Source organism: Ochotona princeps, chromosome X, assembly GCF_030435755.1.
Source record: "Ochotona princeps isolate mOchPri1 chromosome X, mOchPri1.hap1, whole genome shotgun sequence".
In the NCBI taxonomy this organism is placed as follows: Eukaryota; Metazoa; Chordata; class Mammalia; order Lagomorpha; family Ochotonidae; genus Ochotona; species Ochotona princeps.
Genome location: NC_080865.1, coordinates 66,346,551 through 66,373,009, shown reverse-complemented (window position 1 = coordinate 66,373,009; position 26,459 = coordinate 66,346,551). Strand labels below are relative to the sequence as shown.

General features: G+C 43.1%; 1 protein-coding gene across 2 annotated transcripts in view; it reads left to right on the top strand.

Moving 5' to 3' along the window:
* Positions 1-2,739: 2,739 nt before the first annotated feature.
* The window catches only part of BTK (Bruton tyrosine kinase), a 41,473-nt gene continuing 17,753 nt past the window's right edge, over positions 2,740-26,459 (top strand). The window contains exons 1-5 of one of the 2 annotated variants that reach the window (XM_004590136.3): positions 2,740-2,870; positions 13,370-13,538; positions 14,034-14,132; positions 18,614-18,682; positions 20,150-20,231. In XM_004590136.3, coding sequence (XP_004590193.1) covers positions 13,398-13,538; positions 14,034-14,132; positions 18,614-18,682; positions 20,150-20,231 — 391 coding nt within the window. In that variant the 5' untranslated portion in view covers positions 2,740-2,870; positions 13,370-13,397. Of the gene's footprint in view, positions 2,871-10,247; positions 10,763-13,369; positions 13,539-14,033; positions 14,133-18,613; positions 18,683-20,149; positions 20,232-26,459 lie in introns of those variants that run through there. The other variant, XM_058658400.1, reaches the window with a different exon arrangement.

The following is a 26,459-nucleotide window of genomic DNA, read 5'->3' as shown; positions in this document are numbered from 1 at the left end:
TGTACTACTGACATGCCATTTGTCTTGATTACTATCAGTAAAACTCTTTACTAATACCTGACTTTAACTTAAAGTCATTTGAAGATCAAAGTAGGGGGTCCAGTTATGATCATCACCCTTAGCCCTGGTAAAGAATACTGTTGGGTTTGGCTCCTCATATCTGCTTCAGTCACCAAATCTTGCTTACGTGTCCTTGAGTCATCACATATTTTCTAGGCTACTTCCTCCACCTTCCTCAAAGGTCATTAATAAAAATGTGGAATGAGCTAGCAACGAGAGCAGGTGCTTGTATTGCATTGAGAATCTTTCAAGAGAAAGATTGAGAATCAGTCATTCATTTGCACTAGTTGGGCACAGTGCCTCTGTCAGTATAGGTGAGTGTGCTGGAGAACTGGTCATGGTGAAGAAGAGCAGAGGTTGCTCCCCCCCCCCCTTCACTTGGCCTCTGCTTTCTCTTGTCTAGATCCTGTGCTCTATCAACTCTCATTCCCCATCCCAAGATTGACATTGAGAAGAATAAAGTATGTGACAAGCAGCATCTGACTGGAGGGAAGGGAAGTCAAATGCCTGTGACCAAGTTGCAGGCAGGTGACTGCTGCAGGTATTGCGACTAGTGAGAAGATGTACATTGTGAATAAAGTAGGGAAATGATACCACACTCAGTGATTAGAGGACTAATCACTCTACTATCTCACGGATGCTTAAAAAATGAATGAATGAAACAAATTACTGTTACATTCTAAATCCTGACAAATGTTAGTGGGATCTAGGATCTGTTTCTGCATTGATATACAAAGCCTCAGGGCCAGCATTGTAGCATAGCAGGTCTGCAATGCAAGCATCCCATACCAATCCAAGACCCAGCTGCTCTACTTCTGATCCAGCTCCCTGCTATTACATCTAGCAAAGCAGCAGAAGATAGCCCAAGGTTGTCAGCCCCCGCATTCACATGGGAGACCCAGAAGAAGCTCTAGACTCCTGGCTCCTGCCTTTGACCTGGCACAGCCACAGCCATTGTGACTCCAGCAGATGAAAGAGCTCTCTCTCTCAAACTCTCCCAAACGCTCTGTCTTCCTCACCACCCCCGGTAAGTCTGACTTTCAATTAAACAAACAATATTTACATATTTTTTAAAAAGATACAGGAATTCGGTATAAGTTAAGGTGGACAAGCAGGTAAGTTGCCAGGCTGGGTTCTGCTGCCATCACAGCTTGTAGCTAGTATCAGCTATATTTCCCTGAAGACTCCTCAGAGAGAGGATTAGAGTCAAGCATAGGTTAGCTAGGAGACTGCTGGGGAAGCATCCAATTTTCAACGAGCATGCCTATTTTGGTTTATTGCTTTGCACCATTAAAGTGAAATATGCAAATCAAGTGTTAATCCTTGATGGCCGCAGCGCGATAGCATAGTGGTTAAAGTCCTTGCCTTGCACTGCTCGGATCCCATATGGGCACTGGTTCTAATCCCGGCGGCCCTGCTTCCCATCCAGCTCCCTGTTTGTGGCCTGGGAAAGCACTCAAGGACAGCCCAAGGCCTTGGGACCCTGCACCCGTGTGGGAGACCTGGGAGAGCTCCTGGCTGCTGGCTTAGGGTTGGCTCAGCTCCAGTTGTTGCGGTCACTTGGGGAGTGAACCATCGAACAGAACTTTGTCTCTTCTCCTCTCTGTATATCTGACTTTCCAATAAAAATAAATAAATCTTAAAAAAAGAATTAATCTTTGAGGCCTAATTGTCTTTTAATTTATTTTTTTAATTTATTTGAAACAGTTACAGAGAGAGATGGATGTGGAGGAGAGATAAGGAGGAGGAGGAGGGGAAGGGAGGAAGGAGAAGAAAAAGATCTTCCATCCACAAGTTCACTCTCCAAATAACTGCAGTGGCCAGAGTTTGGCCAGGCCAAATCTAGGATCCCAGAGCATCTTCCTGATCTCCCAGATGAGTGCAAGGATCCAAACACTTGGGCACATTGGAACAGAGCTGGATCTGAAGTAGAGCAACTGGGGCTTGAACTGGTATACAGCTATCAGTGCCACAAGCGGTGGCCCAACCTACAACACAACAGTGCCAAACCGTTAGGCTGAATCTTAACTGAAGAAAATCAACATCCACAGAAAATAAGGAATGGCACAAGTCTTGGTACAGGCTTCCAGCCTGATATTTTCATCTGTAGACAAAATTGCTTTCTTAGTGACTGAACAGGATAGAATTCCTGTCCCTGCCTCCAGGAGGCTCTGTACTCTGGGGTTCCTGCATAAGCGGTCTGCATCCTTGACTATCAAGCCTAACTAAGTGGCCCTGGGTGTCCTTCCACCTCAGAGACCAGAAGGCCACAAAGATACTCTTTGGCAGTTCTTTCTTCCATCGCAGCCAGCCTGGGCATTTTAGTCCTCTTGTAAAGCATCATCTTCCTGTGCTAGCCACCCGTGTGGTGTTCTGGGTACATAGCCCCTTTGCCCCAGAGAGGGTGGCTCGAGAATCACTCAGTCCAGCAGCATTTAGCGTCTCAGTGGCCCCTGTAATGTAGAGGAAGATTCTCGCAGAGCTGGACTCAAGATAGTAGTGTCAGAGGTCCCTAGCAAATCAAGGGCGGGGATAGTTAGCGGGGTGGGGTGGGGGGAATAGGGACAGCAGCAGGGAGTCAGATACCATGCTGTTGAGAGGAAAAAAAAAAAAGACCTTGGTTTTAAGTCAGGAAACAAAAAAAGGGAACTGAGTGGCTGTGAAAGGGTGGGGTTTGCTCAGACTGTCCTTCCTCTCTGGACTGTAAGAATATGTCTCCAGAGCCAGTGTCTTCTGCGAACGAGTCTCACCTTCCAAGTCCTTGCATCTCAATGCATCTGGGAAGCTACCTGCCTTAAGTCAGGACTCAGGTGGGTCTGGGCTATGGCAGGGGCTGGGCAGCAGCAAGAGCGAGTGGCTTTACCGGGACCTCTTGAAGGCCAGAGTGAAAGCATGGCTGGTGCCATGCATCTGCTGGTGGAGGAGGCTGATGGAGAGTGGGAGTGCCATCAGCACAAGACCCTGGCAGTCCTTGCCAGTACTAAAGGGGCTGTGAGGGTCCTTTCTGAGAAAGGCTGGCTAGAGAGGAGACAGGAAGAGAAAAAGTGACACGAGGTGACCCTCTAAACAGGTAGCACATTTTGAAAATGTGGTAGAAAAGTAATGTTGTAGGCAGGAACAGGACAAAAACAGGCCCTTTGCTCAAATATCATTTGAAGATCCCAAATGTATGCTAGTAAGACAAAGGAAGAATTCTTACATGTAGATTCTCTGAGAAAATGGGAAAAACTCACCAACTGAAAAAGCAGTTGGCCGTTGTTGCGAGGTGGGAAAGGGCTCTGGCTAGCCTAGGATATAAGCCACCTGCCTTGGGCTGCCTGCCAACTGTTGCTGTGATGGGTGCTGGCTGGTTGGAAGGATTACATGGAGGCTGCGCCAACCTCGTGGTAACGGTGGGTAAGACACAGGCTAGAAAAAAGCAGCGCGTCTCTCAGCCCAGTGTGGCCAACCTCTGAGGTCATGGTGAAGGTTTCTCCACTTACCATTGCCTACCATGTGCACACCTTACTTTTCTCTCATTTTCATTATCTCTCCTCTCCTCCTCTCTGCTCCCCCCTCCTTTCTCTACCTGTCTTCCCTCCTGGTTAAACTCTCCTTTATTGTGTTCATCGCCAGAGCCCCTGACAGAGCCAGCACTTGAAAAATCTAGCTGTTGAGTTGCCCCAAATTTCTCTTGCACCTTGCTTCCCCTGCTCTTTCTCTACTCATTTCCCTTTCCCCCTCTTTGCTTGTCTAGCACCTTCCCCATAGAGGTTGTTGTGAGCCATAATTGTGTAGCTAAATGGAAAATGGTTAAAACGGGGCCTGATGATCACAGCAAGTGCTCTATCTCAAGGTCTGCTATTATTTTTATCCCGTCTGAGACCTGCCAGTGCTCTCTAGGGGGCCTACTTAGGGGAAATGGTGTGGCATCTAGAATACAGGGGACTGGTGACGCTGATCGAGACATTCTGGGATGAGTTGCTGGATCTCCAAATCGAATCCCAATTTTGTGGCCACCTACATACACCTGTCATTTGCAGAAGCAGCGCGGTAGCAAGGCCCAGAGCATGGCGGATAGGGAGCCACACAGCTCAAGGGGTGTCCTCTTTGCTGTTAGTTGTGGGTTTGTTCTGCTCCTTCCCTCATTTTGCATATCACGACCCTGAAGCCCTAGTGCTACAGACTTGCTGGAGCCTCAGTTATTTGATAAAACAGTGTTCCCTCCAAATAGGCCACAAAATGCAAATACTGGTGGAGACCTAATGCATATGCTCTAACAGTATCCTTTTAGTGTTGCCCCAGCTACTCCATTCTAACGCCTCTATATTTAGACTATGTTTTAAAAATGTTTATTCATTTTTGTCTAATTGAAATGCAGATGAACACACAGAGAGAGAGTGTGTGTGTAAGAGAGAGAAAGAGAGGAAGAGGAGAGGGAGATCTTCTATCCATTGATTCACTTCCCAAATACCTAGAGCAGCCAGGCCTGGGTCAGGGTCTCCAATGTGGATGGTAGCAGCCCAGGTACTTTCTGCCTCCCAGAATGCATTCATAGGAAGCTGTATCAGAAGCACAGTAGCTGGGATTTCAACTGATTCTCCAAACAACATGTGGACATCCCAAGTGGTAGTTTAACCCACTGTTCCACAGCACTCATCCCTGTATAAACTGTTTATATTGCTTGTTTATAGTGTAGTCCAATTTTCTGCGGCTTATGGGCACTGATATTTTTGTTTTGAACATTTTTGTAAACTCCTTATGGCAAGAATTAGTGTAATGTTCCATCCAGTTCTAGGGTATTGGTATAATTTTGTATTATCACTATGATTTATTATTTCCATTTGAGCAAATTTCCTATAGAAGAGTTTCCTTTCAGTGGACTAGACCCATACCAGGAAGTGACTTAGATATAAGGGGAAGATGCAGGTTTTGAAACCAAAGCTTGAGTGTTCTCCAGTCATTAGTTTTCTGCTGCCTTTCACCCTGAAGATGCTGAAATGTGATAGCAAACTCCTGAGGATGAGGGAGAGCTAGAATTTTCAGGGAGGCCTTGCACAACAGTAGACTAGAGAAAAGATTTTGACCTATTGCACTCCAAAGCTGCTTGGTTATGCATGAAGCCTTTAGGGGAAGGGAGGGGGGAGGGAACGCTCCTCTGAGGACCCTGAGACAATTGGGCCACGTGTGACTTTCGGTTTCTATGGAGATTCATGCGCAGCGACTGCTGGTGATCTGAAGGCTTCGAAAACGCAGAGGACTTAATTAATCCCAGGCTTTTGGGGCCACACCAGATGTCCTTAGGGATGGCACATTAGTTATTTGAACATCCAAGAGCAGCTCATCTGCCTCTGAACGGAAAATAAACTATATTAGCTCACTCAGAGAGGAAGGAGAGTTAAAAGAAATTACATTTTAGATAAATCAGAAACTGGAGTACACTGGAGTTGAAGATCACTTATTTTGTAACACACGCGCGTGCACACACTCACACACACACAGAGATTCACCTGCAATAAAACCAGAATTTAAGAAAAATGTTTTAGAACTAGAACATAGAGAGCATTTATTTTTTGACTTGGTGAATGATGCTTATATAGAGATCCCGATATATGAATAAATAATCAGAAATAATTTTTAAAAAGGAACTTAGTTTTTTTTTGAAGAAAGGATATTGTATGCATAGTATTCAGATGTAAGCAAGGTACACATATTAATTATTACAATATGATGTTAAACATGATAAGTAATATATACTGAGAAAGGAAGGAAATGCGTGAAAATATTGATGAGTCTGGATATCTACTTTTTGCTATTGTTTTATCTTATTTTCCTTTTAAATGTCCCTGTATTTGAAACATTTTCTGTAATGAGTATGTGTTAATTTGATATTTGGAGAAAGTAAAGAAAGTAATTAAGCCAAGGAAAGCAAACCTAACCTGAGAAAGAGGACCAAAGGAGCACACAAGTCTGGACTGAAAGATGAACACGCCTTAGCGCTCTGCCCCAGGACAGAGGACCATCACTGGTTGTCTTAGCACCAACATGCCACTACCTACAACCTTGCGGATTGGCTATCTGTCTCTCTCTCCGTCATCACTTGGCCAAAATCTGTTGTCTTTAATGTAAAGCACTAAATGTCAAATCACAGAGGTCTTGGGATTTTTCAAAACTACAGATAAAAATATTCAAAATGTTAGCATGAACCATTGTGAAAGAACCAAAGCCGTAAATCCTCTTGAAAATGTCTACAGCAGGAATTTGCCAGGAAAATGATTTTGGCTAGAAATCTTTACTACAAACTTGTCCTCTGTGGTTCTGACCCTGAAACTTATTTAAAATAAAAAAAATTAAACTTCACTAGAACTAGACCAGAACTGCTTAGGAACTTAACAAGATTGAAAGAAGTTGCTTTGTTGCTATGGCTATGGTATTTTCTAGAAGACATCTCTTCTAATTCCAAGACCACAGAATTCTCAAGGGACATGACTTTAACTCACCCTAATATATTATATATTTTACGTAGAAGAACACAAAGGCTCCAAACACAGACAAATGCTAAGAAAATGGAAATGCCAAATATGGTGATTTGATGTACACACTGTGTTGAACTATCCTGTATTAAAGAAAAGTAAAATAAATCTTTCTTTTAAAAATCTCTGTCAGACCCAGTACGGTAGCCTAACGGCTAAAGTCCTCACCTTGCATGCACCCGGATCCCATATGGGCATCAGTTCTAATCCCTGCGGCCCTGCTTCCCACCCAGCTCCCTGCTTGTGGCCTGGGGAAGCAGTCATGGATGGCCCAAGGCCTTGGGACTCTGCACCCGCGTTGGAGACTCAAAAGGGCTCCAGGCTGCTGGTTTCAGCTTGGCTCAGCTCTGGCCATTGCAGCCACTTGGGGAGTGAAGCAATGGACGAAAGGTCTTCCTCTCTGTCTGTTCTCCTCTCTCTTTTATCTGACTTTGCAATAAAAATAAATAAATTAAAAAAAAAGAAGTCAAAAGGTAAAAATAAAAATCTGTCAAAAACTGAGAGATGCCTCTAAGGACTGAGAAGAGATTTTTGGTAGATCATGTCTTGCCCTTCAATTATATTTTCCTGCTGGAGAGAATTGATAAATCTATCAGCTTTCACAGTGAAGCATTGGGAATACAGGACTGAGAAGTGGGAATGTGAATTGCACAGTCTAGCATCCCAGCTAGACCTGGGATTGGCACTCTGAGTAACAGAGAATGCATTTTGATTGTAAGTGCTGTGACTGCATGTACAAGAATATTCTTGGCACCATTGTTCACTGCTGTAAACAAACACCCTAACTGTCCATAGAAAGGAGAATGGATAATTATTCTGAGATGTACTCATCATATAGAAAAACTTAAGAGTATGAAATGAGTTAAAGCTTGTTATCTAGAGCTGTCAAGATAAATACATCATAAAGCATAACACTGAGAAAGAAAAGGCAAGTAGGCTCAAGAATTCATAACACTTAAGTAGATAAAAATTGAAAATATGCAAATATTACATATCTTTTTACATATGTAGAATATATTACTTACATATGTAGTAATATATTAACACACACTTAGGGATGATAAATGTCACATTCAAGCTATTTTTAATTTTTGTAGCTTTATTTTCATTTATATATTTAAAAAAAATTATTTGTTCTATTTGGAAAGCAGATTCACAGAGACAGAAGGGGAGACAGAGTAAGAGAGAGATCTTCCATCTGCTGGTTCACTCGCCAAAAAGCTGTAATGACCAGAGCTGAGCTATTTCGAAACCAGGAGCTAGGAGCCTACTCTTCCTCTCCCCACATGGGTGCAAGTTCCCGAGGGCTTGTGCCATCTTCTGCTGCTTTCCCAGGCACATTACCAGGGAGCTAGATTGGAAGTGGTGCACCTTGGAACTCAAACCAGCACTTTAGAGGATACCAGAACCACAGGTGACAGCTTTACCTGATATTCCACAATGCTAGTGAAGCTATTTCTAACCTAGGGGGGAGAGAACTAATATTGTAGAATACACAAGGGATTTTGGCTGTGTTGATAGTATTTTCTTTTTTGAGAAAATGACTTATTTCAAAGAGTTTCAGAGGAGGGGAGGAAGGATTTTTTTTTTTAAGATTTATTTTATTTTTATTGGAAAGTCAGATATACATACACAGAGAGGTGGAGACACAGAGAGGAAGATCTTCGGTCTGATGATTCACTCCCCAAGTGAGCACAACGGCCGATGTTATGCTGATCTGAAGCCAGGAACCAGGAACTTCTTCCAGGTCTCCCACACGGGTGCAGAGTCCCAAGGCTTTGAGCCATCCTCGACTGCATTCCCAGGCCACAAGCAGGGAAGTTGATGGGAAATGGAGCTGCTAGGATTAGAACCGGTGCCCATATGGGATCCCATTGTGTTCAAGGAGAGGACTTTAGCCGCTAGGCCATCCCATCGAGCCCGGAGGAAGGATTTCATTTACTGATCTACTCCTCAGGTAGCCACTATGGCTGGGGCTGGGTCAGGCCAGAGCCAAGAACTTTTTCTTGGTCTCCCACATGAGTGGTTGGAGCCAAAGCATTTGGGCCATTTTCCATTGCTTTTCCCAAGCCATTATTAGGAAGCTGGGTCAGAAGTGGAGCATCTGGGACTGAAACTGGTTCCCATACAGGATGCCGGCATTGCAGGTGGTGGCCTTACTTGCTATACCACAACACCAGCCCCTGCTGGTATTTAATTTCTAAAAGAACACCTGATGCAGATATTGCACAATGTTAAGATTCTGCAAAGCTAAGTGGTGAGTCTATGTGTATGATGTTATCCTCTGTATTTTCTTTCATTTGAAATATTGCATAATTTAAAAAAATATGCTCCAAGTTTTGTTTTCACAGTAATCAGTAACAACGTTAGGGATAAAGAAGAGTGTTTCAATCTTAACACTGTACTTTCATGCCATAAACAATGAAACATCTGGAAAAGGAAATAGTAAGTGACAGCAGGAATCTACCAGTTAAGTAGAATCTCCTTGTAGGGCATTTAAAGATGGTAAACGTAAATAAACATGACTGAGCAAAGCCCTCACGTAGGAACAGGTATAGTTGACAGTTGCCAGGGGCAGATCATCCTTAGCAACCTGGAGAGATATTGCAGAACCAAGGGCCCCAGAAGCGTGAATTCTTCCTTACTCCCTGGATTTATCACTTTTTTTTCTCTTGCTGAACATTCATAGAAGATGCAAAACAGTGCATCCCAATTGCTCTTTGAGGCAGCCGTGGGGAATGATTGGGTGCTGAAAAGGATGATTTCATTATCACACTTCATCAAAAGCAAGAATAAAATTCCTCCCAGGAGGGAATGAAATGAGATACCACGGAAACAGCAAGAGCTATAGATAAAGGAGCAGGGGCATGGATGAACTTGGGCAAGTCATGTAATTTCTCTAAGTTTCTTCATCTGTGAAGAATAAATGAAATGATGTATACAAAATGTCCAACAGTTTAAAAACTGGAAGAAATGGGAGCTTCTTTCCATCTCCCTAGGGAGAGAAATGGATTGGCTAGCATGTGACTGGCCAAGTAAGTAGTGGTTTAAAGAAGAAATAGAGAAAATAGTGTTTTTTGGATATCTTTGGCTAAACGGCTATATGAAATGCAACTGCCTGGTGATTTCTAACTAACATCTCATGGACTCTTCTCAGTCATAAGCAGGATGTGAATTTTGCTGTGGTTTGGTTTTTGTCCTTAATATCTTTTTATCTTATCATGAGAACAGATAGTTCTCGTGAGGAAGCAGTTTACTGATTGTGCAAGTGCTCTTTATATCGATTACTTGGTGGGGTGCAGCTGCATGATAGCTGAATTCTCATTACTCAACTTTCCTTGTCTGAATGCTGCTGCTCCATAGGGAGCTGGAAGTCTGCAACATATGGCCATGGGAAAATCATTGCATTTGTAATAAGAGAGCATCGCAATGCTGATATTTTATTTCTTCCCTTGTCTTTCTATTACTTTTCCTCTTTCTTTTTTTCTCTCTATAAACAACTCTGTGTGTGTGGGTGTGTTACATTCATTTCACTTCCATTTCCAGACCCTCAGAATCCAAATGGAGTGCAAGTTCAGTTCTCATTGTACATCTTTTTGGTTGAACTGACTCTATTAGCTGCTGAAATTGTTAGAAAACAACACAAAACAGGGCCATCCACAATGATCATCCACAGTACCCTCTGACACAGAGCTGTCCATTACACACCAACTTCCTGGAAGACAAAAAGACAGATGCCTCCCCTTTCACATTACTGGCTGATGGTACATAAGGAAGAGCTATGACACTTCCTGTGTGAATCTGAAAGAGATGGGACCCTTACAGCACTGGAAGAATCATGAGGAGTAGGTGGAAGAAGGGGATACTAAGCCATGGAAATCCTGGTGATCTCTCAGCTCAATAATCTAAATGTGGAAGCCATTTCCCTCCTCGCTCAGAGAGGTGATGGCTAGTGAAAGACCTACTTCCTCATACTTCAACCAGCACTAAACCCTAGCCCAACACAGACTCTTGAAAGGAAGAAAGGCTTACTCTTGAACAACTGGATTTGTTGTAAAAGAGAAAAAAGAGCAGAGCCAGGTTCTCGAAGGACTTGCCTTTGTAGGAAATAAGAGCAGAGGCCAAGACTGGAGCAGATGGTGACTCTGAGCAGGGAGTATAGTCAACGAGAGCCCACAACGAAACTGCAGGTAAATGACTTGGGGTGTCAGCTGAATGAAGCACAACTGGCCGTGGTTTGTTGAGATGCTTCTGAGTCTATTTACTGGCCATGCTACTCGATTTCTTTAACGTTTCGCCTTCTGTAATTTGAGTTTTCACTGTAAAGAGGTCATTGTAATTCACCATGGAGATAAATATGATATTATTACAAGGACTGCAATAAATTGGCAGTTTCTGAGAATAGAGTACTATCGCTGGATTATCAATCCTTCTGGGTAAATGACTAATGGTCATGTTAAAAGCAACCTCTTTGGGGTTGGAGTTAAAACTGAATGTTAGAAAGGTCTGATTCGTTGTAAATTCTTATCAACCCATAATTCCTGTGAGAGCTCTTCTGAGCCTGAGAGTCAGGGAAGAGAGTTGTGGAGCAGGGTGTGGGGAACAAGTTGGTCCTTTGCTGAATTTTTCTCAAATCACCATTTACAAGTGATTGCATTAATTCACAACCAGAAAACAATGGCATCAACATCTCAGACGAGCAGTGAAGTGACCATTCTGAACATCCTGATGTTCCTTTCATCTATTTTTGCTTCCTAAGTATGATAATAGAACTTTGTACACCACAGGAAAGAGCAAAATAACTGTGTAGATAACCCCAGGCGCCAATATAAACCACCCCCCTTGCTTTCCTCTTGTGAGCAATAATCTGCATTGACAAGTAAAAAATAACCTGCTGACTTTATTTGCACTGCTTCTTTAGTGTCACCAAAAACATGAAAAGTTTAGTTTAAAAACTGACACTGCCCCCACCAGGAAAAAGACCCACCTCTAACAAAATTTGAGAAGTGGGTTGATGGTTTTTTGGTTAGTTACTTAGTGATCCATTTTTTTTATGAGAGTATTTTTTTTACTTCATATTTCTAATAAGATGTTAGAACTTGCATAAACTTTAGGGGAGTAACATATAAAGTGTTGTTTAGTGTGAATGAAAAAAAAAATAAATTGCAGAGGTTGGGATTGTGGTGCAACGGGTTAAGCTGCTACTTGCAATTCTGGTATCCCGGGTTAGAGCACCAGTTCTGAGTCCCACCTGTTGTGCTTCTGATTCAGTTTCCTGCTAATGCTCCTGGGAAGGAGCAGAAGATAGTTCAAGTGCTTGGGCCTCTGCCGTCTACTTGGAAGACTCAGATGGAGTTTCAAGGTTCAGCTTCAGGATGTCCCAGCCCTGGCTATTGCATGCATTTGGGGAGTGAACCAGTGAATCAAATCTCCCCCACCAACCTCTGTTACTCTGCCTTTCAAATAAATAAAATATATTTTTAAAAGATAATGACAGGCAGACATTTGGCAGAGCAATAAAGACACTGCCTGGGATATGCATATCCCCTATCAGAGTGCCTGGTTTCAAGTCCCGACTCCGCTCCCAGTCAGCTTCTGATTCATGGGAAGCAGTAGGCAAGAGTAGGAGTGGGTGTTTAGCCTAGCATTTCGTCCATATGAAAATACCTGAGTTTGATTCTGATTAACTGGGAAGCAGTAGGCAAGAGTAGGAATGGGTGTTTAGCCTAACATTTCGTCCATATGAAAATACCTGAGTTTGATTATTGCCTCTGGCTCCTGATTCTATCTTCTTGTCAATACAGACCCTCTGAAGCAGTGGTGATGGTTCAAATACTTGGGTTCCTGCCACACACAAGAGAGATGTGGATAGTGATCCCAGCTCTCAGCTTGGGTTTCAGCCTAGCTATAGGTATTGTGAGCATTTGGGGACTGAATCAGTGAATGGCCTTTCTGTCTTTTAGTTATCTAAATAGAATCCTTGTAGAGTATAGTTAAGTTCAGGGAGGCAAAAAGAAGTTATTCTTTTTAAAAGAACTGGCATCCACACCAGGACAATTGTGTCACTTTTGCGTGATGCTGCCTAAAAGAACTAATCTGAGCAAAAAAGAGTGGGGGAAGCCACATAACAAAAACTAGTCAGCCCCCAAAATTGTATTTTCAGCTTCAGAGCAAAGTATTCTTTTTAGCTCAGTCAGTCGGTGATGGGTAAAACAGTTGGGCAACAGTTAAAGTGTGTTCGTAACTGCAGGTGCAGCCTCCACATCATTATTAGACCCCTTGGTTACAGACCCCAGTGGGACAATATTTGAAAAACTACATTCACTATCCAAATTCACTGGGAACTGAAAGTGTCATATCTGTCTCAGTGGAGTTCTGGCACCTGCATTATTCCTTCTGGGGGCATCAAGGCCAACAGCTGTGCAGACACTTTGGCTTTTCACAGATTCTACAATTTTAAAAGTGTAGACAGATAAAGCTGCCTCTAGAAATGACCAAATACACAGGCATCTGTTATTTGACAACTAAAGTATTCCATTGCCTTTCCCAAGAACTCAATTTATGTGAATGCACAATATAGTTCTATTGCTGTCTCCCAAACCAGTATGCATCTATAACACTTGAAAACTGACAGACTGGGTACCGTTGAAGGAGGTTGTGGAGGTAGGAAGAAGGCTATTTGCTAGCACTACCCAGTTTTGTTTCATTTGAACTATGTGGCTAGGCTACAGGGTGAGGGGAACTAGTAGGAATGGGGATTAGTGTACCACGACCTCAAGAACTTTCATTATCAACAGCACACAGTGAACTCCAGAAGGAGAAGCTATGGCTGCAGTGATACTAGAGAGCATCTTTCTGAAGCGTTCCCAGCAGAAAAAGAAAACATCACCTTTAAACTTTAAGAAACGCCTCTTCCTCTTGACCGTGAACAAACTTTCCTACTATGAGTATGACTTTGAACGTGGGGTAAGTCGCCAAGCTAAGAAATCCAAGTTTCAATATTTCAAGAACTCAACCTTAAAACTTTGTTGGGAAAAAAGGTTGGCAACGGAAGGCAGACAGGATGCACGTACATGCAAACTCAGCAAAAATACTTCCTAGCTTAGAACTAGCTACAGCCACACAGGGACAAAAGTTCAAAAGTGCAAAGAAGCCATGCGGAAAATACTTCCATGGAATCTTGCAATTTGTGGGAATGATATCCTAAAGTAGAAAATTTCTTGTTTCTTATTACAAAAGCACATAGTTACTCAGTCTTCTATACTATTTACCTTCAATTTTGTAGTCCAAGAAGCATAGATTAATAGATCTAGAAGTGCTTTTTATCATCTAAAACGGCATATCCTAATAAAGAATGGGCATCAGATCATTATGTTGAATAATTAGAGAGTAAAATCTGATCATCCAGTTGCTTAATTGCTCTCAATCTTTCTGTATTTTCTTCCCTATTCTCTTTCTCAGAGAAGAGGCAGTAAGAAGGGTTCAATAGATGTTGAGAAGATCACCTGTGTTGAAACAGTGGTGCCTGAAAAAAATCCTCCCCCTGAAAGACAGATTCCGGTGAGTAGAGACCAGTGCCAAAAAGTGGAACAGTGGATGCCTAAGAAACCTGTGAGTAGAATGGTGAATCTGTGTGCTGTGAAACAGTCAAGCTCCGTATATAATTTCTCACTCTACCATGTATTTCATTACACCAAGTGTAAGCATCTTTCCTCCATATGTAGAACAGCTTAACCTAGAAAACTTGAAATGCCAATTTTATTTTATTTTTACTTTTTAAAAAGATTTATTTATTTATTATTGGAAAGTCAGATTTACAAAGAGAAGGAGATAAAGAGAGAAAGTTCTTTCATCCATTGGTTCATTCCCCAGATGGCTGCAACAGCTGGAGCTGAGCCAATCCAAAGCCAGGAGATAGGAGCCAGGAGCCAGGAGCCTCTTCCTGGTCTCCCACATGGGTGCAAGGTCCCAAGGCTTTGGGCTGTCCTCCACTGCTGGAAAGCAGGGAGCTGGATGGGAAGCAGGGCTGCCAGGATTAGAAATCCCATATGGGATTTCGGCATGCACAAGGCGAGGATTTAGCCACTGGGCTACTGTGCCAGGTACAGGAGTGCCAATTTTAAAATGATGCCACACTGAATTTCCGAAGTGACCAGAAATGAATGGTTTTATATTCCCTCAGTTACCAGGATCAGAATAAATAAGTATATAAATTCAAATTTTCAGAATCCAAGACGGAGTCAAACAAGATGATTTAATGTCTCAGTTTCTTCTCTTTTCACTTCCCAAAGCCTCTCCATGGTGTATGTTCTACTGACTTTTGAGATGAGGGCTTTTTGCTTACTTATTTGTTTGTTTTGTTTTGTTTAGTTATCATTATGGATGACAAGCATTTTACTTCTAGAAGTTTATTACAGAGGGAAGAAGAAACAGAGAGATTGTCCGTCCACTAGCTCACCCTGCAAGTGGTTGCAGTGGCCAGAGCTGAGCTCATCTGAAGCCAGGAGCCAGGAGCTTCTTCTGGGACTCCCGCGAGGGTGCAGGGTTTCAAGGCTTGGGGTCATCCTCAACTGTTTTCCCTGGCCCAAAGCAGAAGCTGGATGGGAAGTGCAGCAGCTGGGACATGAACCAGTGCCCATATGGGATCCCGGAGCTTGGAGGTGAAGGATTAGTGGTCCCTATAATCTACCTTTTTAGTTTAACAATATATGAGTAACTTTTCCCTGAGACAATATTCTTTTATTTTTTGAACTTAGTTGATATTCCCTATCACCTTAATACTATAATTTGTTTATAATTACAGATTTAGGTTGCTTCTAATTACTTGATACATAAATCATTTTGATAAGAATATTCTTCCATGCTATCTCTTTGTACTTTTTTATTCTCTTCCTTGTAATAAACTCCTAGAAGTAAAATTTTATTCTTAGGGGCCATGCTTGTGGCACAGCAAGTAAAACCACTGTCTGCAGTTCCAGCATCCCATCTGGGCACTGATTCCTGTCATGACTGCTCCACTACCATTCCAGCTCCCTGTTTGTGGCCTGGGAAAGCAGTGGAGGATGGTCCAAAGCCTTGGGACCCTGCACCTCCAAGAAAGACCAGGATGATGCTCTATGTTTCTGCCTTTGGCCTAGCCCAGCCCTAGCCATCACAGCGATCTGGGGAGTAAACCAGTAGATGGAAGAACTCTCTCTTTCCTTCACTGTGGCTTTGTCAAATAAATAAATCTTTATAAAATTATTTCCTTTATATCTGTATGCTTTGGTCTTTAAATTTTTATTCTATTTTGTAAAAGTGAAATTTGAATGTTTTAAATTTTTTTTAAAGATTTATGTATTTTTATTGGAAAGTAAGATTGGAAAATCGGATTTACAAAGAGAATGAGAGACAGAAAGATCTTCCATCTGCTGATTCATTCCCCAAGTAGCTGCAACAGCCGGAGCTGAACCAATCCAAAGCCAGGAGCCTCTTCTGGGTCTCCCACGTGGGTCAGGGTCCCAAGGCTTTGGGCTGTCCTGCACTGTTTTCCCAGGCCACAAGCAGGGAGCTGGATGGAAGTGGGGCTGCCGGGATTAGAATCAGGGTCCGTATGGGATCCTGGGCGTTCAAGGCGAGGACTTTAGCCACTAGGCTACCGTGCCAGGCCTGAAATTTCAATTTCATGCCCTCGTACAAGTTGTGTGTCTGACGTTCTCTATTTTTCTACTTTTTTCCAACAATTGATATCTTAAATATTAGTAAATTTTACAGCCAAGTTTCTGGCTTATTTTGAAATTTTTTCACTTTTACAAGGTTAGGTGATTTCTGCTGTTCATTTCAATTTTTTATTTGTGAATTGCCTGCTAATTTTTGGTACATTTTTCTCTGAGATACTTTACTTAATCCTAGTACTATTAAATAAATCTTTGTATGAGAATATTAGTCATTTAACAGCAATGCATGTTGAAAATATTTTTCCTGGTTATCACTTATTTATGAATTTTGTTCATAGTGTTTTTTATAAGGGCTCTAAAGTTCATGTCATCAAATTAGCCCATCATTTTCTTAATGGTTTTAACTTTTATTATGCTATCAGAAAGACTTTACCTCTTAACAGAGTATATATATAAGTCACTTAGTCATTCATACTTTCTCTGTGTGTGTACATTTATATATATGCTTAATATATTTGTTTGCAAAGCAGAGTGACAGAGATAGAGGGAGTGACAGTGAGAGAGACACTAAATTGGCTGGTTTACAGCCCAAATAACCACAACAGCCAAGATTGTACCAATCCAAAATCAAGTGCCCAAAACTCCATCCAAGTCGCCCACATAGTGGCAGGTGCCCGAGCACCTAGGCTATCATCTGCGGCCTTCCTGGAGGCATTAGCAAGAAACTCGATCAGAAGCAAAGGACCTGGGGCTCAGTTAAGCCTCTGATATGTGAAATAGCCATTCCAGGTGTCAGCCCAACACACCATGACAGAATGCTCACCCCTCTTTTGTTGTTGTTGTTAACTATTTATTTATTTATTTTTAAAAACTTATTTATATTTTTATTATAAACTCAAATTGACAGAAAGGAGAAACAGAGAAAGACCTTCCGTCTGCTCGTTCACTCCCCAAGTGGCCACAACGGCCGGAGATGAGCTGAAGCCCTCTCGGAAGCCAGGAGCCAGGGTCTTCTTCTGGGTCTCCCATGAAGGGGCAGGTTCCCAAAGGCTTTGGGTCATTCTCTACTGCTTTCTCAGGCCACAAGCAGGGAAGGGAAGGGAAGTGGAGCATCCAGCATATGAACTGGTGCCCATATGGGATCCCGGCACATGCAAGGTGAGGACTTTAACTACTAGGTTTCTGCCCTGGGCCCAACAATTTATTTTTATTTTTAAGATTTATTTATTTTTTGTTGGAAAGGCAGATTTACAGAGAGAAGAGGAGACAGAGACAAAGATTTTCCATCTGTTGAATCACTCCCCAAGTGGCCGCAATAGCTGTGGCTGGGCCAGCTTGAAGGCAGAAGCCAGGAACACCCTCCAGGTCTCCCACATGGGTGCAAGATCGCAAGGCTTTGGACCATTCTGTACTGGTTTCCCAGGCCACAGTAGGGAGCTAGACAGGAAGTGGAGTATCCAGGACATGAATCTGCTGGTACTTGCAGGTCGAAGTTAGCCAATTAGGCCATTGCACATGTCCCAACCTCCCATTTTTTTTTAAATTTCTGTTGGAAAGACATATTTACAGGAAGTAGGAAAGACAAAGATTGCAGTGACTGGAACTGAGCTGATAAGAAGCCAGGAGATTCTCCCAAGTCTCTCATGTGGGTGCAGGGACCCAAGGACTTAGCCATCATCAAATCTTTTCCCAGGTCATAAGCAGAGAGCTGGAACTGAAGCGTAGTAGCTGGGACATCAGTCGACACCCATATAGGATGAGGTGTTTGTGGGCAGAGGATTAGCTTGTTGAGCCACTGCACATAGGCTAATCCACCTCTTATTTATTTGAAAGTCAGTGTTAGAATCTTCCATCTGCCGATTCAGTCTCTAGATGGATGCAAAGGCCAGGTCAAGGCCAGGAGCGACAAGCTTCTTCTGGGACTCCCATGTGGGAGAGGCACAAACACCTAGTCCACCTTCCCATGCTTTCTCAGGCCATCAGCAGGGAGTTGGAATGGATGTAGAGCAGGCAAGATTCAAACCAGTAAACATATGAATGCTCACGTTGCAGGTGGCAGCTTTACTCATTAAGCCACAATGCCTGTTTTGATACTAACCTCTGGAATTTACTTCAGTGTACAGTGAACAACAGCTACCTAACCCTTGTCCTTCCCCCAATATTAGGGGTTAAGTGTTTATCTCAGCTCCAATTACTGAGAAATCTCCCTTCTGCCAGTGATGTGAAATGCCTGAGACTTTCCTGAATATGTGCAATGTCCAAAACCCGGTATTTTCTTTGTAGGAGAGACGTCTGAAACAGCTCCATGGAAAACTCTTAATACCTATGGAAATCCACCAAGAGCAACAGATCAACTGATAATCATGCTTTCTTTTTTCGTTATAGAGAAGGGGTGAAGAGTCCAGTGAAATGGAGCAGATCTCCATCATTGAAAGGTTCCCTTATCCCTTCCAGGTGAGTTGTTTTGAAAGGATCATGTAACGCAGGTGTTAGGGATAGGATGCAGGGAAGACAGAGGGATACTAGATCCTAGTGAACAGAAGTTGAGGTAGATGAGGAAGCTAGACAAAAAAAAAAAAAAAAAAAAAGGAACGGACAAGAACTGAGTGTTTGCATTTCTATTTTCCCAATCTAACACAGTTTCTCCTAGTCCTTCACCTCAAAAAGAATGTGTGACAGCCCATATCCTTTTACTGTGTGTCTTGTCTATGATAAATGCCTTGAGGAAGATGCTGCTGGTTCAGTGAGCATTAGGAGTGGCGTTAGGAAGTTCAGCTCTGGGGAAGGCTTATTAGACTTACAAACCTAAGTCCCTGGAATTGTTAAAGAACCATGTAAGCACTTGGTTGCTAGGTGTAGTGTGAGCCACACAGCAGAGCAAGATCTATAGATTCAGTCTCCAATTTGGCCTACTTCAGTTTGAAGAACTGTAGGCACCATGCTGTGAATGTAGCAACTTGTACCACAGCGAAAGCCAGAAAAGGAAGTAGAAAGTCTCAGGGGAGGGGGCTTTCAGTCATGGATTTGTGAGCACAGCAAGGCTAACAAACAAAAAGAAAAATGCAAAAGGCTCTTGTTCAACTAAGTTAGAAAACCTGTAAAGGAGGCCATGTTTGGAGCATAGTTTTTTTGACTTTTCTTTTTTTACAAGATAACACTGGTTAGTGTTTGGCCGTGCTAGTAAACAGATAATTCAAAAATTAATATTTGACGTTAGAATCCACCATGTGATGGCCATTAACTCTGCAAGGGTTGGAGTCATATCTCATAGTTCATGCATCACCATGATACCTAGCTTAAAGTCTTGTACATCCTAGATGTTCAAAAAATACTGTTCTATAGAAAAAAAAATTAAATTGAAAAAAGAAACACTGTTTGAACTGATGATGGTCCTTAATATAACCTTTACTCTTTATGAGGTTGTATGTGTTCCAAGTTTAAATTACTTTGCCTAAATGCCTAGTGGAGGGGTGAATTAGCCATGAAGTGAATTTTTGCTACATCTTACGTAAGTGGATAATCAAGACTCAAGGTATATGAATATGAACCATCACCACTTTTTCTTCTCTTCAAAAGTTACATGATAAATCACAAATGATCACTAATTGACTAAAACAAATCTTATCTCCACCCAGTAAAGAGAGAAACATTATGAACCAAGTTTATCCAAAAATTGAAACACAAATCAAGAGTACTAGGGAGTATTCCAAAAGCTAAGCAACTCTACATCCTATGTCCCTGAGTATGAGTAGTTCTCCAGGCAACTTACCTGATTCAAGCACTACTGCTGACTGAGGATCCTGCTTTTGCTTTCCACACGAGACTGTACAAATTGTACCTTAAGAATAGTTCCTTCAATTTAGCTCTTTTTTTTTTCTTTTTGGAATCCTAACCCTAACTGCTGAGGTCTCTGTGTCTCAGGTTGTTTATGATGAAGGGCCACTTTATGTCTTCTCCCCAACAGAAGAACTGAGGAAGCGTTGGATTCACCAGCTCAAAAACGGTAAGAGTTATGGGAAAACAAGTTAGTTCCCAAGGAAAGAAGGAAGGAAGATGGGAGTGAGAGAGAGACAAAGAGTCAGAGATAGAGGCAAGAGGGGAGCAAGGAAGCGAGAGAGCAGGAAGGGAAATAGCAAGGAGAAAGGTAGAACAAAGAAGAATGGTTAAAGGGAGGTAAAAAGAGAAGAGGGAAAGAGGCAGGATGTGAGGGAGGCAAAAACATTTTGTTTTGCCTCAGTATGAATGATTCTGCTGAGTTTAACATCACATTATATCAATAACAAGTAACATAATAGACTAAGAATTTCCACTCCCACCACTCTTCAATGCAATTTTGTACCCTCATTTCCATGTTTATAAGAAAGGTCCCATCTTTTGTGTGATTACAAAGGTGGTATGGTGCCTAATAGTTACACAATACTTAGATCTTGGATATGGAATATGAAGTTCCAAAAATTAAATAGATGATGCATAAGAATGCTTGAATCCACAGTTAGAAAATTCAGTTTCAAATCTTCTTCTGCCATTTACAAGCTGGGGGACTTCTGGAAAGTAGGATAGCAAGCTTTTTGAAACTAAGCTTCTTCTGAAATGGGAAACGGATGATGAGTATTGTACCTACTTTCAGAGTTGTCCCAAGGATGCAATGAAAGAATAGTATATGTGAAAGTATGTGTGAAAGTATGTGGAAAGTTGTAAGACACCACACCAGAAAGACTGTACATCTCTTCATTGCGGATAAATATTTCTCATGAAACTATTCTGTATTCCTCACTTCCTGAAGCTGTAAACTTGAACATATTTTCAGCATTATATATGGTCTAAATATAGGCCATATAGCAACTTCAGATAAACCTGACTATAAATATTTGTAGCCCAGGATGAATGCACAGATATTTGTGTATATATATAGCCACGTGTCAAGTGACTGAGAGATTAACTGGCTGAATTGACATCAGGAAAGGCTGGCTGGAGAAACAGGAAGAAAGGCAGACTGATAGCAGCATGGTTGGCTTATTGCACAATAGCTGTTTGTCATAATTAATGTTTAGATCTGATAGTGGTAGGTTAAAATAGCCTTATTCACTGTCTCCAATGCAAGTATGATTGGTTTTAGTTATTTTAAAAAATTACTTCTTTCTTTCTTTATTTTTATTTCCCCTAGTCCCTTCCCAAAACCCCTCCCCATACTGAATTCCCTGTATTATTACTGTAGTGTACTTCTTCATAAACAGTCACATGTTCATCATTGCGGGCATGGACAATGGCAGAGAGTTCAGCCTCCCATTGTCAAGATACAGCTAATAGTTTCAGTGGGAGTTCATCTTTGATCTGGAAATAGAGATGCACACTGCACTGCAGCTTCACATCTGGACATGATAATCTCCATTACACAGTCACCACACATCCCTCTTAAATTAAAAGCCATAATACAAAATCAACAACAGGAAGAAAAATAGACATTTACAACAGCATAAATTTCTCAAACGGTTTTGATAATTCAGCAGTCCTGAATTACTGGTGATCCCAAATCCACTGGCTACTATAGTCTACCTTAGTGTCTCCGTCTGCCCAGATCTTCACTGCCAATGATTGGCTGGGGTAGTTGATCAATTTGTTCTATCCTCCATCCTGTGTTGTGGTATCAGGTGTCCTCTGCAGGCTCCAATGTACTGCCATATCCTCCATGTACATTTGGACATGCTGTCTACTGATCCATCTGATCCACTGAGGAGGCCCAGCTCTGACACCTGCACTCAACAGTCAGTCCATGGAACCTGCAATTCTCTCCATGGTTAGGATTCTGAGTCTGGCAATTCAATTGGTAGGGAATCACCCAAGAAACCTCTGAGGCCATTCCAGACCTGATTCTTGTGTATGGTTGCCAATACAGAGTCTGGCACCATCTGGCACCTGAATCAGCCTACACACACACTGGTAGTTGCAATTGCTGGGTCACTTCTACATCCAGTCCCATGTTTTACACAAACCAAAGGGTGTTGGAGCACAGCCCGATCCTGCCCACCACATACTTGGCCTTCACGTGAACCAGTGGGAGCTGCAGCCTAGTCAGAGCCACCCACAAAACCCCCACCAGGCCCACCCCTGCCCTGGTTCCTGTGCTTGCCAGTATGAACAGCAGATTGGTCCCATCTGTCCCACATACCATTCAACTCTCATACATTTTGATGGAAATTAAAGCCCAGTTCATCCCAACCAGCCCCACTATCCGATTCACACTGGTGCCAGCGGATGCCACTGTCTGTTTAGGCCATGCCTGCACCTGACAGAATTTAGCCCCTGTGCCAGCATCTGTCAGCTGATGCTGCAGCAAAGTCCAATCATTCCACACTGACACTGGCTTATGCATATACCAGAAGGTAGAGTCAACACAACCTGGCTTTTCCCTGATCCTGCTTACATGTAGGCCTTTGGATGTGGCCCTGCCTGGCCTGATCTGCCCCCATCCCAGCTCTCATGCTCACCAGTGGGAGTAGTGGCCCAGTAGGGGGGCTTTCACAGCTGTCTCACTGGGGCCCTCCCCACCACTACCCGTGTTTCACATGTGCTGGTTGGGTGCTGCGGCCCAGTCTGTCAAAACCCCCTCACCTCGCCTTTTGTCAGTGGGTGCTGTAGCCTGCCCACCCCCAATCCCAACTCACGTTGGTGGGGCTTCAGCCTAGCCCTGCTCTGCTAGCCCTCAATCCCAGCCCTTATGTAGACTGGCTGGTATTGCACCCTGACCCGGCCTGACCCACACTCCATTCTGGCACTCGAATTCACCAATTGGTGATATGGACTGGTTCAATCTGGCCTGCCCTGGACCTGCACCGAATGTATGCTGGTGGGTACTGTATTTTGGCCTGGTCTGGGCTGCTCCCCTTTTTGGTTCTTGCACTCACCTGCAGGGAGCGTGTCCCGACAGAGAAGTTCCCTGGGCTCCTCCATCCGGATCTCTCCCAGTGCCAGATTTCACGCACACTTGTGGGTCCATGGGCAGCCCTACTTAGTCCACCTCCTGCCCTAGCAGGAACAGTGTCCTTTCCTCACTGGCCCACACCCATTCTGGTTCTTGTTGTTGGGCAGTACAGCCCAGCCAAGCCTGATCCATACCCAGACACAGCTCACACATGACTCTGTTGGGGCAGAGACCTGGCCTAACCCATCCTATACCTACCCTGGTTCTCCCGAGCACCAGTAGGTGCTGGATTCTAGCCCAGTCTGGTGCATCCCGCACCCAGCCCACACACATGCTAGGGTCTCAACAGCTATATCTAGACCAGACTGCAGTCCTCACCCTGGTTCTCGCGTTCTTCAATGGGGATCACACCCCGGCCCCCTAGCTCCCCAGCCAGGCCTGCTCCCCTCCACAGATTTCACGTATGCCAATGGTTGCTCTGACCTCACCTTGCACAGCTCCCATCCATCTTAAACTTTGCTTTCGGATGCTGTAGCCTGGCCTGACCTAGCCAGCCCCAGTCCCAGCTCTCACTGGTGGGTGCTACAACCTGGCCCTGCTCAGTCTACTCCCATCTCTGGCTCATGTGAGCCAGTAGGTACAATACTCTAGCCCAGCATGAGCTGCACTCCAGCCTGGTTTCTGTGCTCACCAGTGGGCTAAGATCTGCTTGGCCTTCCCGGTCCGCCCCCTTCCAAAACAAACCCACACACTTGCTAATGGGTGGGGCTGCCTTGCCCAGCTTGCCTGACCCCTAGGCCTGGAACACATGCTCACCAATGGGAGCTATGGCCCAGTAGGGGAGTCTACCAGTTTCCCCACTCAACCCATTCCCAGACCCAGATCTCACATGCTCCAGCAGGTGCTAGGACCTTGTCCAACATAGCCTGCTCCCCGCATCTTGGCCTTTGTATGGGCTGGTGGATGTTGAAGGCAGATCCGCACTACACCCTGTTTTAGGATGCACATACAGGTGCTGCAGCTTGGACCTGCCCAGCCTGTTCTCAGTTATAGTACCCGTGAGTGTTGGCGGGTTCCATGTTCACTCCTAATTCAGCCAGTCATCACCCCAACTCTTGAGCTAACCAGCGGGATTTGTATTTCCATAGGTTTGGGCCTACTTATCCCCCACAGAATCTACCCCCGGGCTTGGTTCTCTTATGTGCTGGTTAGTGTCATGGCCCTGCCTGATGTGACCTGTCCCTTGTTCTGACACTCAATCAGGTACTTGGATCTAGGTCTGCTAGACAGGTCCCCAGCCATAGCTGTCATGTGGTATGGCAGTGGTGGTCAGTGATGCTCTGCGCTAACAAGCCCATCTCAGGACTCCCATTTAGGCTGATGAATCAGTCTGACCCATACAGATCTTCCAATTTCTCCCCTCAATGCCACCAGGTCTCAGCCCCCTCGCTTACCAGCCAGTATTGTGGCCCTGTTGTTGGATGTCCTTCAGGATTGATTCCTCACTTTTACATATGGTATCCATATCCACGGATGTCCCTAGGCAATATTTCATCATCCCAACTCCCCAGAGCTCATTGGTGGGTAGCAAGCGGAAAAAGCCTGGCTCGCAAAGGGTGCACTGGCTGCCCACGGAATAAAGATGGTGACAGCTGCTTAAAAAACGGCCGGGGGGGGGGGGCGCACAATCTTGGCTGATGAAGTGGAGCTCTGCTCTGCGTGCCTGACCCGCTGGTTTTAGTTATAATGACTAAGTCTTTCAAACTGAGAAAACAGGATAAAGGAAGAGAGGGTCATTTATTAAGTTTTTGGTGAATGTCAGACTCTAAACTAGATTACTTTATATTATTTAATTTGATTTTCAGAACATTGGGCTAAAACCAAGAACTAATGCTCAATAAGTACTTACTATCTCCAAAACTGTATACCAAATGCTGCAAATGTATTAGCTCAGTTAAACCTCACAATACGTTTATGAAATATATATTATTCACCTATTTATAGAAGAGGCGGCTGAAGCTCAGAGAGATTATTACATCATTTGCTCCTCGGCATGTAGCTACTGAATTTTGTACAGCCTGAATTTTTGCCATATCCCTGGGTCTGTATGATCCAGAAACTCAAATGCATAGTTTTATGACACTCGATTTCCAAGCCTAGAAATTTCACATGAAATTGATTGGAAAATATTCCAGATAAGTTCATGTTGAGTGCTATAAATAGGTGATATCCTGCTCTGTACAACTCAATTTTTTGCATGTTTTGGGGTGAGGGGCCTGGTTTACTCCCAAGAGTATCAAATGAGCAAACTGGTTCATAGGACTTATTATGATCCAGACCCTATTGTACATTTTATGTATTTGTTAATTTATTCTTCATATTAGCAATATGTGACAATTATTTTCAGTATTTCCATATTACAGATAAGAACACTGAGGTACACAGAGGACAAACAACTTGCTCAAGGGCACTGAGCACATGGCGGGATCAAGCTTTAAACTAAGATTCCAGACTCGTGCTCTGAAACAATGTCATTTCTAAACCAGGGAAATATTTGTTGAGTGAAACTGAGCTCCAGAGGGCATACACATAAATATGTTTCAAAATTTTGTGGCAAATTGAATTAAAAGATAAGTTAATGTTGGTGCAAAACATTTTTAAAATCCTTTCATGCGAAGGATCACCAAAAACTTCATTAAAATGCATATTATACATGGATTTAAAAAGTGCTTTTCACCAATATAAATTTATCTTTTGAAAATTATTTATTTATTTATTGGAAGGGCAGAGTTTCAGCAAGGGAAAGAGATTTTTCATCCACTGATTTACTCCCCAAAATGGCTGCAACAGCCCAAGGTTGAGCCAGGCTGAAGTTAGAGGCCAGGAACTCCATGTGGATCTCCCACATGGGTGGTAGTCCCCAAGGATTTGAACCATTACTCATTACCTTTCTGGGCAAATTAGCAAAAAGATAAATCAGAAACAGAGTATTCAAATGTGCACTCTGATAATGGGATGCCAACGTTGCATGTGGCAGCTTAATGTATTGTATCACAGTGTTGGTCCCTCTCCATAAACTTTTGAAGCACCTTCAAATATTTGTACTTCTCTGGTTCATTCCACAGTGTCTCATACAACACTTTGCACATTGAAATAAAGCAATACATCATTTTTGTGATATGATTTTCCCAAGGGAGTGAACAACAATAACAATTTAGGCTTCACACTGATGGGTAGCTAAGATTCAGTTTGGACAGGTGTGAGTCATAACCGTGGATAGGATTATCTGGCTTGTTAGCTTGGTTTATCAAC